The sequence below is a fragment of the Aspergillus stella-maris genome (genome assembly GCF_047715825.1).
Source record: "Aspergillus stella-maris strain CBS 113639 unplaced genomic scaffold BDV14scaffold_15, whole genome shotgun sequence".
In the NCBI taxonomy this organism is placed as follows: Eukaryota; Fungi; Ascomycota; class Eurotiomycetes; order Eurotiales; family Aspergillaceae; genus Aspergillus; species Aspergillus stella-maris.
Genome location: NW_027396809.1, coordinates 157053 through 169733, shown reverse-complemented (window position 1 = coordinate 169733; position 12681 = coordinate 157053). Strand labels below are relative to the sequence as shown.

The 12681-nt window shown below is 49.1% G+C and overlaps 3 protein-coding genes across 3 annotated transcripts; 2 read left to right on the top strand and 1 right to left on the bottom strand.

Annotated features, from left to right (window-relative positions):
* Positions 1-70: 70 nt before the first annotated feature.
* On the top strand, positions 71-3125 carry BDV14DRAFT_207634 (uncharacterized protein; the record flags this gene model as incomplete). The annotated part of the gene is made up of 2 exons (XM_073775181.1): positions 71-119; positions 175-3125. The coding sequence occupies 2 exons, from the start codon at positions 71-73 to the stop codon at positions 3123-3125; spliced, it is 3000 nt and encodes a 999-aa protein (XP_073630096.1).
* A 115-nt stretch (positions 3126-3240) lies between these two features.
* Positions 3241-5426, bottom strand: BDV14DRAFT_188497 (Zn(II)2Cys6 transcription factor; the record flags this gene model as incomplete). The annotated part of the gene is made up of 6 exons (XM_073771078.1): positions 3241-3491; positions 3530-3607; positions 3671-3733; positions 3775-3926; positions 3972-5211; positions 5279-5426. The coding sequence occupies 6 exons, from the start codon at positions 5424-5426 to the stop codon at positions 3241-3243; spliced, it is 1932 nt and encodes a 643-aa protein (XP_073630095.1).
* A 1610-nt stretch (positions 5427-7036) lies between these two features.
* BDV14DRAFT_188496 (putative wd40 protein) lies at positions 7037-11460 on the top strand (the record flags this gene model as incomplete). The annotated part of the gene is made up of 5 exons (XM_073771077.1): positions 7037-8012; positions 8073-9706; positions 9754-10210; positions 10244-11029; positions 11060-11460. 5 exons carry the CDS (start codon positions 7037-7039, stop codon positions 11458-11460), a joined length of 4254 nt encoding a protein of 1417 aa, XP_073630094.1.
* Positions 11461-12681: the final 1221 nt, after the last annotated feature.

The following is a 12681-nucleotide window of genomic DNA, read 5'->3' as shown; positions in this document are numbered from 1 at the left end:
TAGGTGGTATATGACACTCAGCATAGAGAGTGCACCGACAGCAACCGCAAAGCAAGGAGCCAAGGACAAGATGGGCAGTCTATCAGAGCATGCGTATCGCATTGGCGTCGATGTCGGAGGTAAGCTTTCATTCGATCGAGCTGCGTTTCGACCGCTAATTGATCTTGAACGCAGGCACAAACACCGACGCCGTGCTCATCGAGCTCAAATCAATGAGCATTGTCGCGTCGCACAAGTCGCCTACCACCGCCGATGTCACGACCGGTATCACAAAGGCTGTTAGGACGGTGATCGACGCAGCCAATATTTCCCTGTCGGCAATCGGATGCGTCATTGTCGGCACCACGCACTTTGTCAACGCCGTTGTGCAGCGCTCGCCAGCTCTTCGTCGCGTCGCTGTGATTAGGCTCTGCGGCGGGCCAGACGACGGATTCGGTCGCAATATCCCCCCGTTCACTGACTTTCCCCTTGATCTCCGGGTACGGCTCGAGTCGCGGCAATACTTCTGTCATGGGGGTTATCAGATCTCCGGCGATGAGATCAGCTCCGTCGGTGAAGATGAGATTCGCCATGTGGCGGAGGATCTCGTGAAAGAGGGTATTGAGAATGTTGTGATTGCGGGCATGTACGCGCCGCTCAATCATGCTCAGGAAGTGGCTGTACGAGATATCATCCTCCAAGCCATGCAGTCCGCCGAAAAGCAGCTGAAACCACGAGTCACCCTTTCCCATGAAGTATCAGGACTCGGTTTTCTCTCCCGCGAGAACGCCGCCGTCTTAAACGCGACCCTCCGACCGCTCGCGGAGAGAACTATCTACGGCTTTAAGAAAGCAATGCGAGATATTTTTCAGGGTAGTCCGTATACACTATACCTAACACAAAACGACGGAAGTGTACTTAGCGCCGAGGAAGCCATCGACAAACCCATTCGTACATTCAACTCGGGCCCGACAAACTCAATTCGGGGTGGGGAGTTCCTCTGGCGGGCTGCTGGGCAGATCAGCGGCGAGGTACAAGAGACAAGGAAAGACCCGCTTGTTGTTATTGATATTGGAGGGACGACGTCGGATAGCGGGTTGCTGTTGCCGAATGGACTTCCGCAGATGAGCTCGATCACGGGTCTAGTCGGTGGTGTCCGTACAAACTTTGCTCTTCCGGCTGTTGAAAGTATTGGCTTGGGTGGTGGTAGTATCATTCGAGACACAAATGGAGGACTAACGGTCGGGCCTGATAGTGTTGCCTTGGAGCTACTCCAGAAAGCAAGGTTGTTTGGAGGCGAGTATCTGACGGCGACGGACATCGTGGCTGCGGCAGGAGTTCAATCACCAAGCGAGCCAAATCCTTTTCGTGGCATGGGGGACGCATCGCGATTGGCAGACATTGGCCCCGAAATGGTGCCTCGAGCACGCGATGTCATGCGAGAAATGGTCGCGGCGTTAGTTGACCGGACCAAGACACAGAAAGGGGATGTTGATGTTTTGATTGTCGGTGGTGGCGCGCCACTTATCAAAACAGATGCCCCACTGGCAGGCGTTCGTAGTCTAAGGACTGTTCAGGGCGCTGAAGTTGCGAATGCCGTCGGAGCTGCTATCTCACGAGTATCAAGCGTTATAGATACCGTCGTCGATACCTCGAACCAAACAGTCAAGCAGGCCCAGGAAGCCGTCTCGCAGCTGGCAGTGGAGAAGGTGGCAACTAACGGGGCTAAGCCGGATACAATCCAGATTGCCGAAGTGACGATGCTACCGATTCAGTATGTAGATGCAAAGGCTCGGATTATTGTTCGAGCGGTAGGGGAGTTAGCAGTCGTCTCCCAGGGAGCGATGGATTCGTTGGATTCGTTGGATTCGTTCGGTGACGAGCCCGTACACAGCGAGGACGACATTGCGAAGCCACAACCCACCATCAGAAGCAACGAGAAAGCCGTTGACATTCAGACATATCGCCCAACGATCGAGAATCATCAATGGATCATCTCACCCACAGATCTCAACTTCATCGCCCAAGGCTGCAAGGTCTTGGGATGTGGAGGCGGTGGCGACCCATATCAGGAGTACCTCAAAGTCAGTGCATTTGTTCGCAATAATCCGGGGCTCGTCAAGGTGGTCTCGCCCGACTTCCTCCCAGATGATGCACTAGTGGGGTGGACTGGATGTATGGGAAGTCCAGAAGTAAGCATGGAGCGTCTTGAGAACGATGAATGCCTAAAAGCGCACCAGGAGCTCATCCGAGCAACTGCTTCCCCAGAGGTATCGGGCTTTGTGGCTCTAGAGATTGGCGGGGGAAACGGCGTGGTGAACTTAGGAGTCGCGGGGAGACTTGGTGCTCTTTGTGTTGACGCCGACTACATGGGCCGCGCGTATCCCACGGCCTGGCAGGTTACGCCGAATGTTTATGGTACGCCACGAGGGGAGTCCCTGGTCCCGATGACCATTGCCAGCGGTGACGGCTCTGTCGTGACAATGACCAGTTCTCGGACAGACAAGCTTGTCGACAAAATCTTGCGAGCCTCCTGTGTGGAGATGGGATGCCGCGCTGGCAGTGCTGGGCCGCCAAAAACCGCTAAGGTCGTCCGTGAGCAAGCCATAACAAACACAGTTTCTCTCGCATGGTGGATAGGGCGCGCAATTGCTCTGGAAAGGAACATAGCAGATCGTGCGAAGCGTATCATTGATGAAGTTGGTGGTGCCGAGAGTGCAACAATTCTAGGCCAGGGAAAGATCACGAGTGTCGAGCGGGTGCTCAAGACAGGTCATACCTATGGTGTGCTAGAAGTAGACGGCAGTCTGGAAGATGGAACAAAGGCTGTTCTTAAGGTCCCGTTCAAGAACGAAAACGCATTTGTTGAGGCGCTTTTGCCGAATGGCGAGAAGAGGATACTCGCGTCGGTGCCTGATCTCATTGCCGTCCTTGATGCAGAGACAGGAGCCGGGCTGGGTACACCCGAGTACAAGTACGGCTTGAGGGTTATGATAATCGCTATTGCAGCGTCGCCCCGGTGGACTGATACGGAACGAGGTATGGCGGTAGGGGGTCCGGGATCTATGGGATTTGAGGACGTCAAATACGTTCCAATTGGGAAGTACAGCAATCCACGAAGCGTTATTGACGTCTTTTCTGGCTAGCTAGACGATTAGGCATGCGTCCAAGTTAAGTGCGAGAAAGCTGATGATGGTTACTAGTAATCCCAATATTACTGCATTATTCAACTAAGCCGGCTTAGTTCAGAAGTTAGGCGACTCATGTTCCGATCATTCCGTTCCTCATTATTCGCGCTGCGTGAAGAAAGAAGGAATCAATGCGAAGAGCGACGGGTCGTAGAAGAGCAAGCGAAGCATCGTCATCCGCCCATTCGCGTAGCCGTTGTAGGGAGCTGTGGAAGCTGCTGAGCGGTCCAAATGCGGAATGTACTTGCTCTGGGCCTGGAGCTAACAAAAACAAATATATCAAAAAGTTCCCGCAGAGGGTGAGTTGCGATCGGGCATCTAAACCTGTTAGCAGAGTTGGGCAATGGTTGGATGAATCGTACGGCCGCCCCAGAAAGCATACAGACACTCTTGAGTGATCCGTTCCATGAATAGAGTAAAGTTCCGAAATTCATTAACCGCTTCATCGAAATATCAGCAGAGAGAGGAGGTTGGGTCAGTTTTGGCAGTCATCCGGGCAGGACTCATAAGCGCGCGGAATAGAAGAGCCTGAACGGCAAAGTAGGCCAGATTCAGTGGAGCTATAACTGTAAGCGTTGGCATTGATTTCGATAACATGGTAAAGTACCATTGTTGCGGAAGACAGAATTCCCGATGTAAGACATGGTGACACAGTTTGGGGCCATAGACGACCAAGATTCAAGATCGCGACGAATACTGAGAAGCCTAGCCTCTCTGTGCTGCGGGGCAGTGACGGTTCGCTGGTAGCTGGAATCTAGACTATTCGGGTTAATAGAGGCTATACAATATGGTGGTGAGACGTACAAGTAGCCATCGATCAGTTCGTGCAAAATCTGACTAAGTTTAACCATCTCCAAAAAGCGGGCGCTGGTAGATATGTCAAGCTTCCGGTTCGAGGCATCTACCATGATATGGAGCGTAGCGGGCACATCTTCGTCGAAAGCGAGATCATTAATGTCTGGTAATGGCGTGGTGAAAGAGGTCGGGTATATCATCGGCGGGTTTCCATGGCAAATGGAAGACCAAATGTCGGTCATGTAAGTTGCCCACCACAATTTGTTCCTTAATTTCTTCTCTTCCTGGACTAGATGCCACGTTGAACAATCACGGTGAAGTCCAATCATCTGCGCGCAAGCGACAATGCGAGAAGAGAAGATCCAGGTCCGTGGTGTCTCAATTGTTGCGTTATCTGCTGGTCGCTCGTGAAGCAACAGCAGGCAGGCTTGTATTGCCCAAAGATTTGGTGCATGGAGTTCGCGCTGCAAGGACGATTGAGCCGATTCGAACAGTTTATGCAGGTCGAAAGCCAAGGCGCCATCCACTTCAGCATCATGCTGCCAGAAACTCGAGGCAAGACCGTATATAGCGCCGCGTAAGGACGCTGGTATTTTGAGCTTATCTTGTGCATATGCTTTGAGGAAGCGCACCTTGGAAACAACACAGTAAACGGGATGCACGTGTTTGAAGAACAATTTGACCAGTGTATCCGCGTGAGGAGCAGCCATCTCTTCAATCCTATCCGAGATTCTTGATTTACTGAGATCGTCCGCAGGTTGAAATTCATCCATCAGGAGGTTAAAGTGAACAGGAAACGCGGTCGCCTCCAATTCCCCAGGCGTAGCTTGAACGACATCGGCACTGATGCCGTCTCTCTCGTTTGTGATGACAGACCGAAAGAAAGCCAGCAAATCGGTGTCCTGTTCTCCAGCGAGGCCTATTGAATGCGCCGTTCGGTTATAATTGTCTTCCAGTGTATTAACCGTCGGGCCATCGCTGAGGGGCGAAGTCAGAACGTATGCAGGTGAAGACTGCGAGACTGGTTCGGGCTGGTTGCTAGGTGTAGATACAGGCAGAGTCACCGTATCATGTTCAGTCCCAAGTTCTGGTGAGAGAAGCGACGGGCTTGTACCGCCTGCGTCAAGGGCAGTGCTGTCCGTCGGGTCGTCTGATTCGGCAAGATCTCGCGATCGAGGACGATAGCGCGGCTCATTGGCATCGGCGTTAGTGTATTTGCATGCCTGGCCTTTGGATTGACAGAATCGACCTACGTATATGTTGAAACATTAGCATTAGCGTGATCAACAATCTTTCACAGAACGAAGCTCACGTACAAGGAGGGACGGTCTCAATGATACAGGCGGTCTTTCGCCGGCGGCACGCGTCACATGGTGGGTTTTTCCTGCTTCTCCACTGACGAGCGGCGCCAAACCTGGTCCTGATCTTGAAGCTTCGCCTTCTTTGTGGGCTTGAGTGCTCCATGGCCAGGCATTGGGTCTAGTAGCAGCATTGTGTGGAGCAGAGTCCAGAGGCGCAGAGGGAGAGGAGTTCATGTCCAGCTCCATCTGGGATCCCTTATCTCTCATCTCCTATCTCTTATCTCTTACACCTGCACCCAACGATACATTGCCGCAAACCATCCTGTCATTCAAGACGTCGACAACCTTTTCCTCGAACGCCGATACTCTACAAATCATGGGTGTGAAGGGTATTTGGCCTTGATTTTCAACGTCCACGTAGGATTGCTTCTTTTGACCCGAAGGACTACCGAGAAGATCCCGGTTTGTCACGGCCACCTCGTCAAGCACTTGAAGCTCAAAGAGGTTCGTATGGCTCTCTACCGTCATGGTAATGGACCGTCAGCGAGTGCACCTCTTCCGCAAGCCGGGGATCCCGCGTAAAATTTGTGATGAACGGCTTCGCTTTTACCTCTTCGATGAGCGGTGCGCGGTATATCTCTGGAGAGAATACCCCGTACAATCGCCGGCTCACCTATCAGAGCTGGAATCTAGACTCGTAGTCTACATGCGAGGTTATCTGGATCAGGAGCTCTATGGGGAGTTGGTCTAGCTTCGCATTGCTGCTGGTAGCGGTGCTGCACTTTTGGCCCATTGTGGACGGTTTGGTCTTGTTCTTCCGGCATAGATGTTGAGGTAAAGCGGTTCACAGACTTGATCCGGTCTGAGAAAGTTCAAGGTGGTTATTTCCAATCTGTCACTTGTTCTAGACAATGATTTCTTGAAGACATATCAGCTTTTTTGATGGAGGCTATCAGCGTTCTTATAGCCGCACCACCCATCCCGGCCTCGGTATTGAACCATGTGCGCTCGGGCAATACACGGGACGACACGCCATTGCCAACGCAAATCCCCAATAACAGTCATCTCAATTCCCAACTTCAAATTCTTTGTCAGCTCTTCCAAGCGGAAATTCCAAAGTCTCCGTGACTGACTCGCAGGGAGTGTGCTTCAGGTCTCGAGTTGTTTAGATTTATCACGTGGATTCATGTATAAGACAGTGTCAGCCAAGGCGAACCCATTTTTGGGATTATTCAGCCAAGCCAATATCACAGCGCCTCGTTCTTTCAACTTTGCATACACTATTGATGGAGGATACGATGGAGGATACGATACTACCTTTTCGGGATCTAATGAGGCCTCTAGCCAGATATTTAAAGCTCTATACAGACTGTAGTTAGAAGAGCAAGACCTTCATTCATTTCAATTCATACCGATTAGTCATCCGATTCAATCCACCAATCATAGCCATCTCTGTCGCTCATAGACAGCAATGTGCTTGATGACGCATGTTTTATGTACATTGAGACGATGAAAAGTTATGCTTCCAAAATTGCATAACGAGGGGATTGCATAATGCAAACAAGCCAATGATAGGCATTGCGCCCAACAGCCTCACTCCTCTCTTACCCCTCTTTCCAGCAGCTTCCAGGCGAAGTGTTTTCATACTGTATCCACCGTTCCATGTCGACATTTTTTTGCATTTAGAGCCTCGGTTCCGACCAAAGTGAAATTTGTACGAACCATTTGGCTTGATATCAACCTTTTGGGCCCCGCTATCACCAGCTGCCCAGGATGTCAGACCCAGATCAGTACACTGTTGGTTGGATATGTGCTTTGGAAACGGAATACGTCGCTGCCCGAGCTTTACTTGAGAAGCAACATAGCCGCCCAGAGACGCTTTCGCCAAACGATAACAATCACTACACGCTGGGAGAAATCGGGGGCCATCAGGTTGTTATCGCCGTTTTGCCAGATGGAGACTACGGGACATCATCAGCCGCTGGAGTCGCCAGGGACATGCTCCACAGCTTTCCAAACATTCGATTTGGGCTTATGGTGGGGATTGGTGGTGGGGTACCCACAAAACGTGACATCCGTCTTGGCGACATTGTCGTGAGCTCATCTCGAAAAGGCCAAGGCGGCCTGCTTCAATATGACCTTGGCAAGGAGTTACAAGGGCAGGATTTCCACCAAACAGGGTTTTTGAACCAGCCGCCATCAATTCTGCGCACAGCCATCGCTGGGCTCCAAGCAAAATATGAGTTGGAGGGCCATCAGTTAAAGGAGAGCATTCAAGCCGTGCTTGAAGGCAATAAACGACTAAAGCGAAAATACGCGCAACCTCCTTTGGAGACTGATAGGCTTTTTGAAAGTTACTTTGCTCATCCAAATTCCGAGGCAAGCTGTGGTGAATTTTGTGACAGTTCGAAGTTGATACGGCGACCAACACGAACCGACGAGGAAGATAACCCTGCTGTTCACTATGGCTTAATAGCATCTGGGAACAGGGTAATCAAGGATGCAACCTTCCGCGACAAGCTAGCGGCAGAGCAGGATGTTCTGTGCTTTGAGATGGAAGCTGCTGGATTGATGAACCATTTCCCTTGCTTGGTTATCCGTGGTGTTTGTGACTATGCTGATTCGCACAAAAGCAAGGAATGGCAAGGTTGGGCTGCAATGACGGCAGCCGCATATGCAAGGGATCTCTTGTATCAAATCATCCCTCAGCGGGTAAAGGCTGAGCCAAAAGCCAGTGAAGTTTTGGATGGTTAGTTCTCGCTACCTGACGTATTTAAGTCATCATGCTTAATACTTGTAACCTTGCTAGGGATCAAAAGCCAGCTGGCCAATGTATCCAAGGACATCTATAAGCTTCGTTCGATCACTAGCGGATCAGCGCAAGAAATTAATGCTCTTGCTCAGAGTATTGACCTGAAAGAGTTACCAATTGCTGCAGGAGCTGAATTCGGAACATATATGGACCAACATGAAGAAGAATGTCTCCTGGGGACCCGAAAAGAGCTTCTCCTTGATATTCAAAATTGGGCTATCTCAGCGGAAGGAAAATGCATTTTCTGGCTAAATGGTTTGGCCGGAACTGGCAAGTCCACAATATCACGAACCATGGCAATGGCCCTTCAAAAGCAAGGGTTGCTAGGGGCGAGTTTCTTCTTCAAGAGAGGTGAAGGAGACCGTGGCAACGCAACTCGCTTCTTTTCCACTATAGTTCAACAGCTATTTACCAGAATCCCGGAACTTCGGGCTGTTATCCTACGGGTGATTCGGGATAATCCGAGAATTTCAGCCAAACCACTTAAGGAGCAATTTGATGAGCTCATTCACAAACCACTCCACAGTTTAACCCAATCCAAGCACCAGAGTTCGCGTCTTGTGGTTGTGGTTGATGCACTAGATGAATGCGACAATGACAATGATATTCAAGTCATCCTCCGGCTCTTACCACGAGTTCTGGAGGTCAACTCTCTATGCTTGCGATTTTTTATTACCAGCCGACCTGAGCTGCCTATCAGATTAGGCTTTAGGACAATTGGTCATCGCGACCTAATCCTCCATGAGGTACCCAAGCCTATTATAAAACGTGATATCTCCATGTTCTTGGAGGACAGACTGGTGTCGATAAGGCACAAGCGATCCCTATCTTCAGACTGGCCCGGCTCTGTGAATTTTCAAACCCTCGTTACAATGTCAGTCCCATTGTTCATCTTTGCTGCTACCATATGTCGTCTGCTTGAGGATCACAACCTGGACCCTGAGCAATGCCTGACTGAAGTCCTCAAATATCAGAATCAGGAGTCAAAGTTGGATGGAACATATCTTCCAGTGCTGGACCGCCTGATTTCCAAATACAGTAGGGCAAGACAGAGCCACTTGGTCCGGGAGGTTCAAGAAGTTGTTAGCATAATTATTCTTCTTGAGAGCCCATTGTCTGTCACGTCCCTCTCGAAGCTCATGGGAATCTCCACAATTTCGATTAATGCCAGGCTGAGTTCGCTGCACTCGGTTCTGAATATACCAAACGATGAGACGGCGCCAGTAAGGCTCTTTCATCTATCATTTCGAGACTTTCTTCTTGACTCTAGCACTCGTGAAGAAACCCCGTTCTGGGTTGACGAGAAGGAAACAAACCAGATTTTATTTATCAGGTGTCTTTCTGTTATGCGCAAGAACCTCAAGAAGAACATGTGTCATCTCAAAAGCTATGGAACAGAGCGCAGCGATATTGATCCTAAGTCTATTGTCCACTGTTTACCACCAGAACTGCAGTATTCCTGTCGCTATTGGATCCGCCATTTCGCGCAAAGCGAAGATTCAACGGGTCAGACTGATAATATCTTAGCATTTCTTGAACATCACCTCCTTCACTGGGTGGAGGCAATGTGCATCCTCGGCAACATGCCTGAAGTTGTGGAAGGCATTACTACCTTACAGTCAGCAGTACAAGTAGGTCTTATTAGAGCCTAGTAGATTACTATTGCTAAAAGTTCTAGGACCAACCTGATTCTGAGGTATCTCGATTTTTACATGATGCGAAGCGGTATATTCTGAGGAATGCTCAAATAATTGATATTGCACCACTCCAGCTCTATGCTTCAGGATTGATTTTTGCACCAAAGATGGCCATAACGAAAAGAAACTTTGAGAGTGATCTGCCTGATTGGTTGTTTGGAGTTCCAAGTGTGAAAGAAAATTGGTCTCCGGAATTTCAAACCTTGGAGGGTCATTCAAATTCGGTTTTTTCGGTTATTTTCTCACCAGATACCCGGCTTCTGGCGTCTGGCTCTGGTGATCAAACCATCAAACTCTGGGACCCTAGAACTGGCGCCCTTAAACATACTCTAGAGGGCCACTCAGATCAGGTTTGGTCAGTTGCCTTCTCATTAGATGGCTGCCTGTTAGCATCTGGCTCCGTTGATCGAACAATCAAGATCTGGAATTCAGCCACTGGTACGCTTAAGCGTACTCTACAAGGCCATTCAGATAGGATTTGGTCAGTTTCTTTCTCACCAGACGGTCAACTACTTGCGTCTGGCTCTAGTGATAACACTATAAAGCTCTGGGATCCCGCGAATGGCACCCAGTTGCAGAGTCTGAAGGGCCATTTTGAATCTGTTTTGTCTGTTGTCTTCTCACCAGACAGTCGGCTTCTGGCGTCTAGCTCTGCTGATCAAAGTATCAAGCTGTGGAATCCTGCTACAGGTGCAGTTCACCATACCCTGGGGGGTAATTCAGGTTTAATCCTGTCAATTACTTTTTCACCAGATTGCCGACTGCTGGCATCTGCCTCTGGTCGACTCTTGACATCTTATCCCATTGATCAGACCATCAAGCTATGGGATCCGACTACTGGTGCCCTGTTATATACTCTCGATGGTCATTCAGATCGAATTCAGTCAGTTGCCTTCTCACCAGATGGTCAGCTACTTGTTTCTGGCTCTAGTGATCAAACCATCAAGCTCTGGGATCTCACTACTGGTGCCCTTCAACATACTTTGGTTGGTCATTCAGCTCTAGTTATGTCAGTAAGCTTCTCGTCAGATGGCCAGATGTTAGCATCCGGCTCTACTGATCAAACCATCAAGCTCTGGGACCTTGCAGCCACCACCGCCACAAACAAGCAAACTATAGAAAGCCATTCTGGTTTGGTTCAATCCCTTGCCTTCTCACCGGACAAACTGCTACTAGCATCTGGCTCTATTGATAGAACCATCAAGCTCTGGGATCCCGCTACTGGAGCCCTGAAGCAAACTCTGAAGGGCCACTTAGGTTTGGTTCTATCAATTGCCTTCTCACCAGACAGCCGGCTACTGGCATCTAGCTCTAGTGATCAAACCATTAAACTCTGGAACCCCACTACTGGCAGCCTAAAACATACAATAAGCCTTGAAGAAGTTGTGGACTCTGTGGAGTTTTCGAATGAGCTTCCTCATCTTATTACCAGCTTGGGAAACATTGATATGCGACGTTGGTATGAAATTTCTTCACGTACTCTCCCGGAAGTAAAGATTGAGGTTTCTTTACAGGCAGGTAGGTGGATTGTTCTTCACGGCCAAAGAGAGCTATGGCTGCCACCCGACTATCGACCTTCCTCTTCAGTCATTAGAGATGGTACCGTAGCACTTGGGTGCAGAAATGGCGAAATTTGTGTTATTTCATTTTCAGAAAGCAAGCGTATTTGTTCCGAAATAAGCCCTTAACTTTTATTACATCTGAATTATTCTTTCACGAGCCTGGGAAAGCCTGGGACGGCTTACACAATACCCTGGTTTGTCTCCAGTAGTCAGAAAGAATACCACGAAACTTTGCTGCCTGTGATTGTAGTTTGGAGAGATTTTAGTGTTTGTGCTTGAAGAGCTCTAGAAATTGTGCTGACTTGCCTTTGTCATGTAAAATTGGTGTTTGAGAGTGCAAAAGAACGTCATAATACCCAGGCTAATTAAGTAAGTGTTAGGTTTAGAAGTACTGTACCACAGGTGTTATTAACGAAACCGCTACCAAATATTGGTTCTGTTATGGGAACTCTGCCTCAGGCATTATTGCCAAGATTCGAGCCTCAGGCATTAAGGATCACATGATTATTCCTGCTGACCATCTTGGAACCCAACAACCCCACATTCGAGTTCTTCAGCTATTCCATCGTGTATCTAGTACGCAACTAGCTCGTTCCGGGCCTTGCCCATAATAGGTTCAATGTATAATTCAATGTGCTTCCTCTGTCTATACTATTCATGGCCGTTCTTCACCGTAGTGGAGCTCTAGGAGATTGAACATTGTAAATAGCATGTGCTCAGAGGGAAGTTTGCAACTTTTTGACTCCTTTGCCGCCAATGCCCTAGACGGCACCTGAATATTTGTGAAGCTTAAATGAGATATTGCCATATGAGATTTTTTTCCACCAGAGTATCAGAATAGTCGCAGTCGCTGTGCTAGATCACTGTAGATATCGTTTTAAAATGTCATGGAGGCCCAGAGGATTAAGCAATACACAAATCCCTGTTGCGCCAAACTCGGCCAGGTTACAGATCTGTGTACTCTATTTCGCTGTTGGATCTCGCTCTTGTCAGATAAGGTCAGGGTCGTCCTGCTAAGCGTCGAAGCGGACCTTAGGTATTCTGATATCAAGAGAGAGAAGAGCAAAGTAGAAGATGCAATAGTAACTTGGTCCGTACTGGCGATCTGACTATGTTACTGTAAACTGAAGATAAGGCACGAGAGGCAGAAAGTAATTACAGGTGGGTAGTGAGCGTCCTTTTATACCTCGCCTGGATATTTCATCCTCGGGTGAAATATCTCTCCATCATACCCATCATAGCGATCTGGGATGACCGCTTGGCTGGTCATCATACTCGTCAAAGCGTTGGAGTATGACTGCTTTGTCGGTCATATCAGTAACGAGATACTGATATGATGCTAGTCCC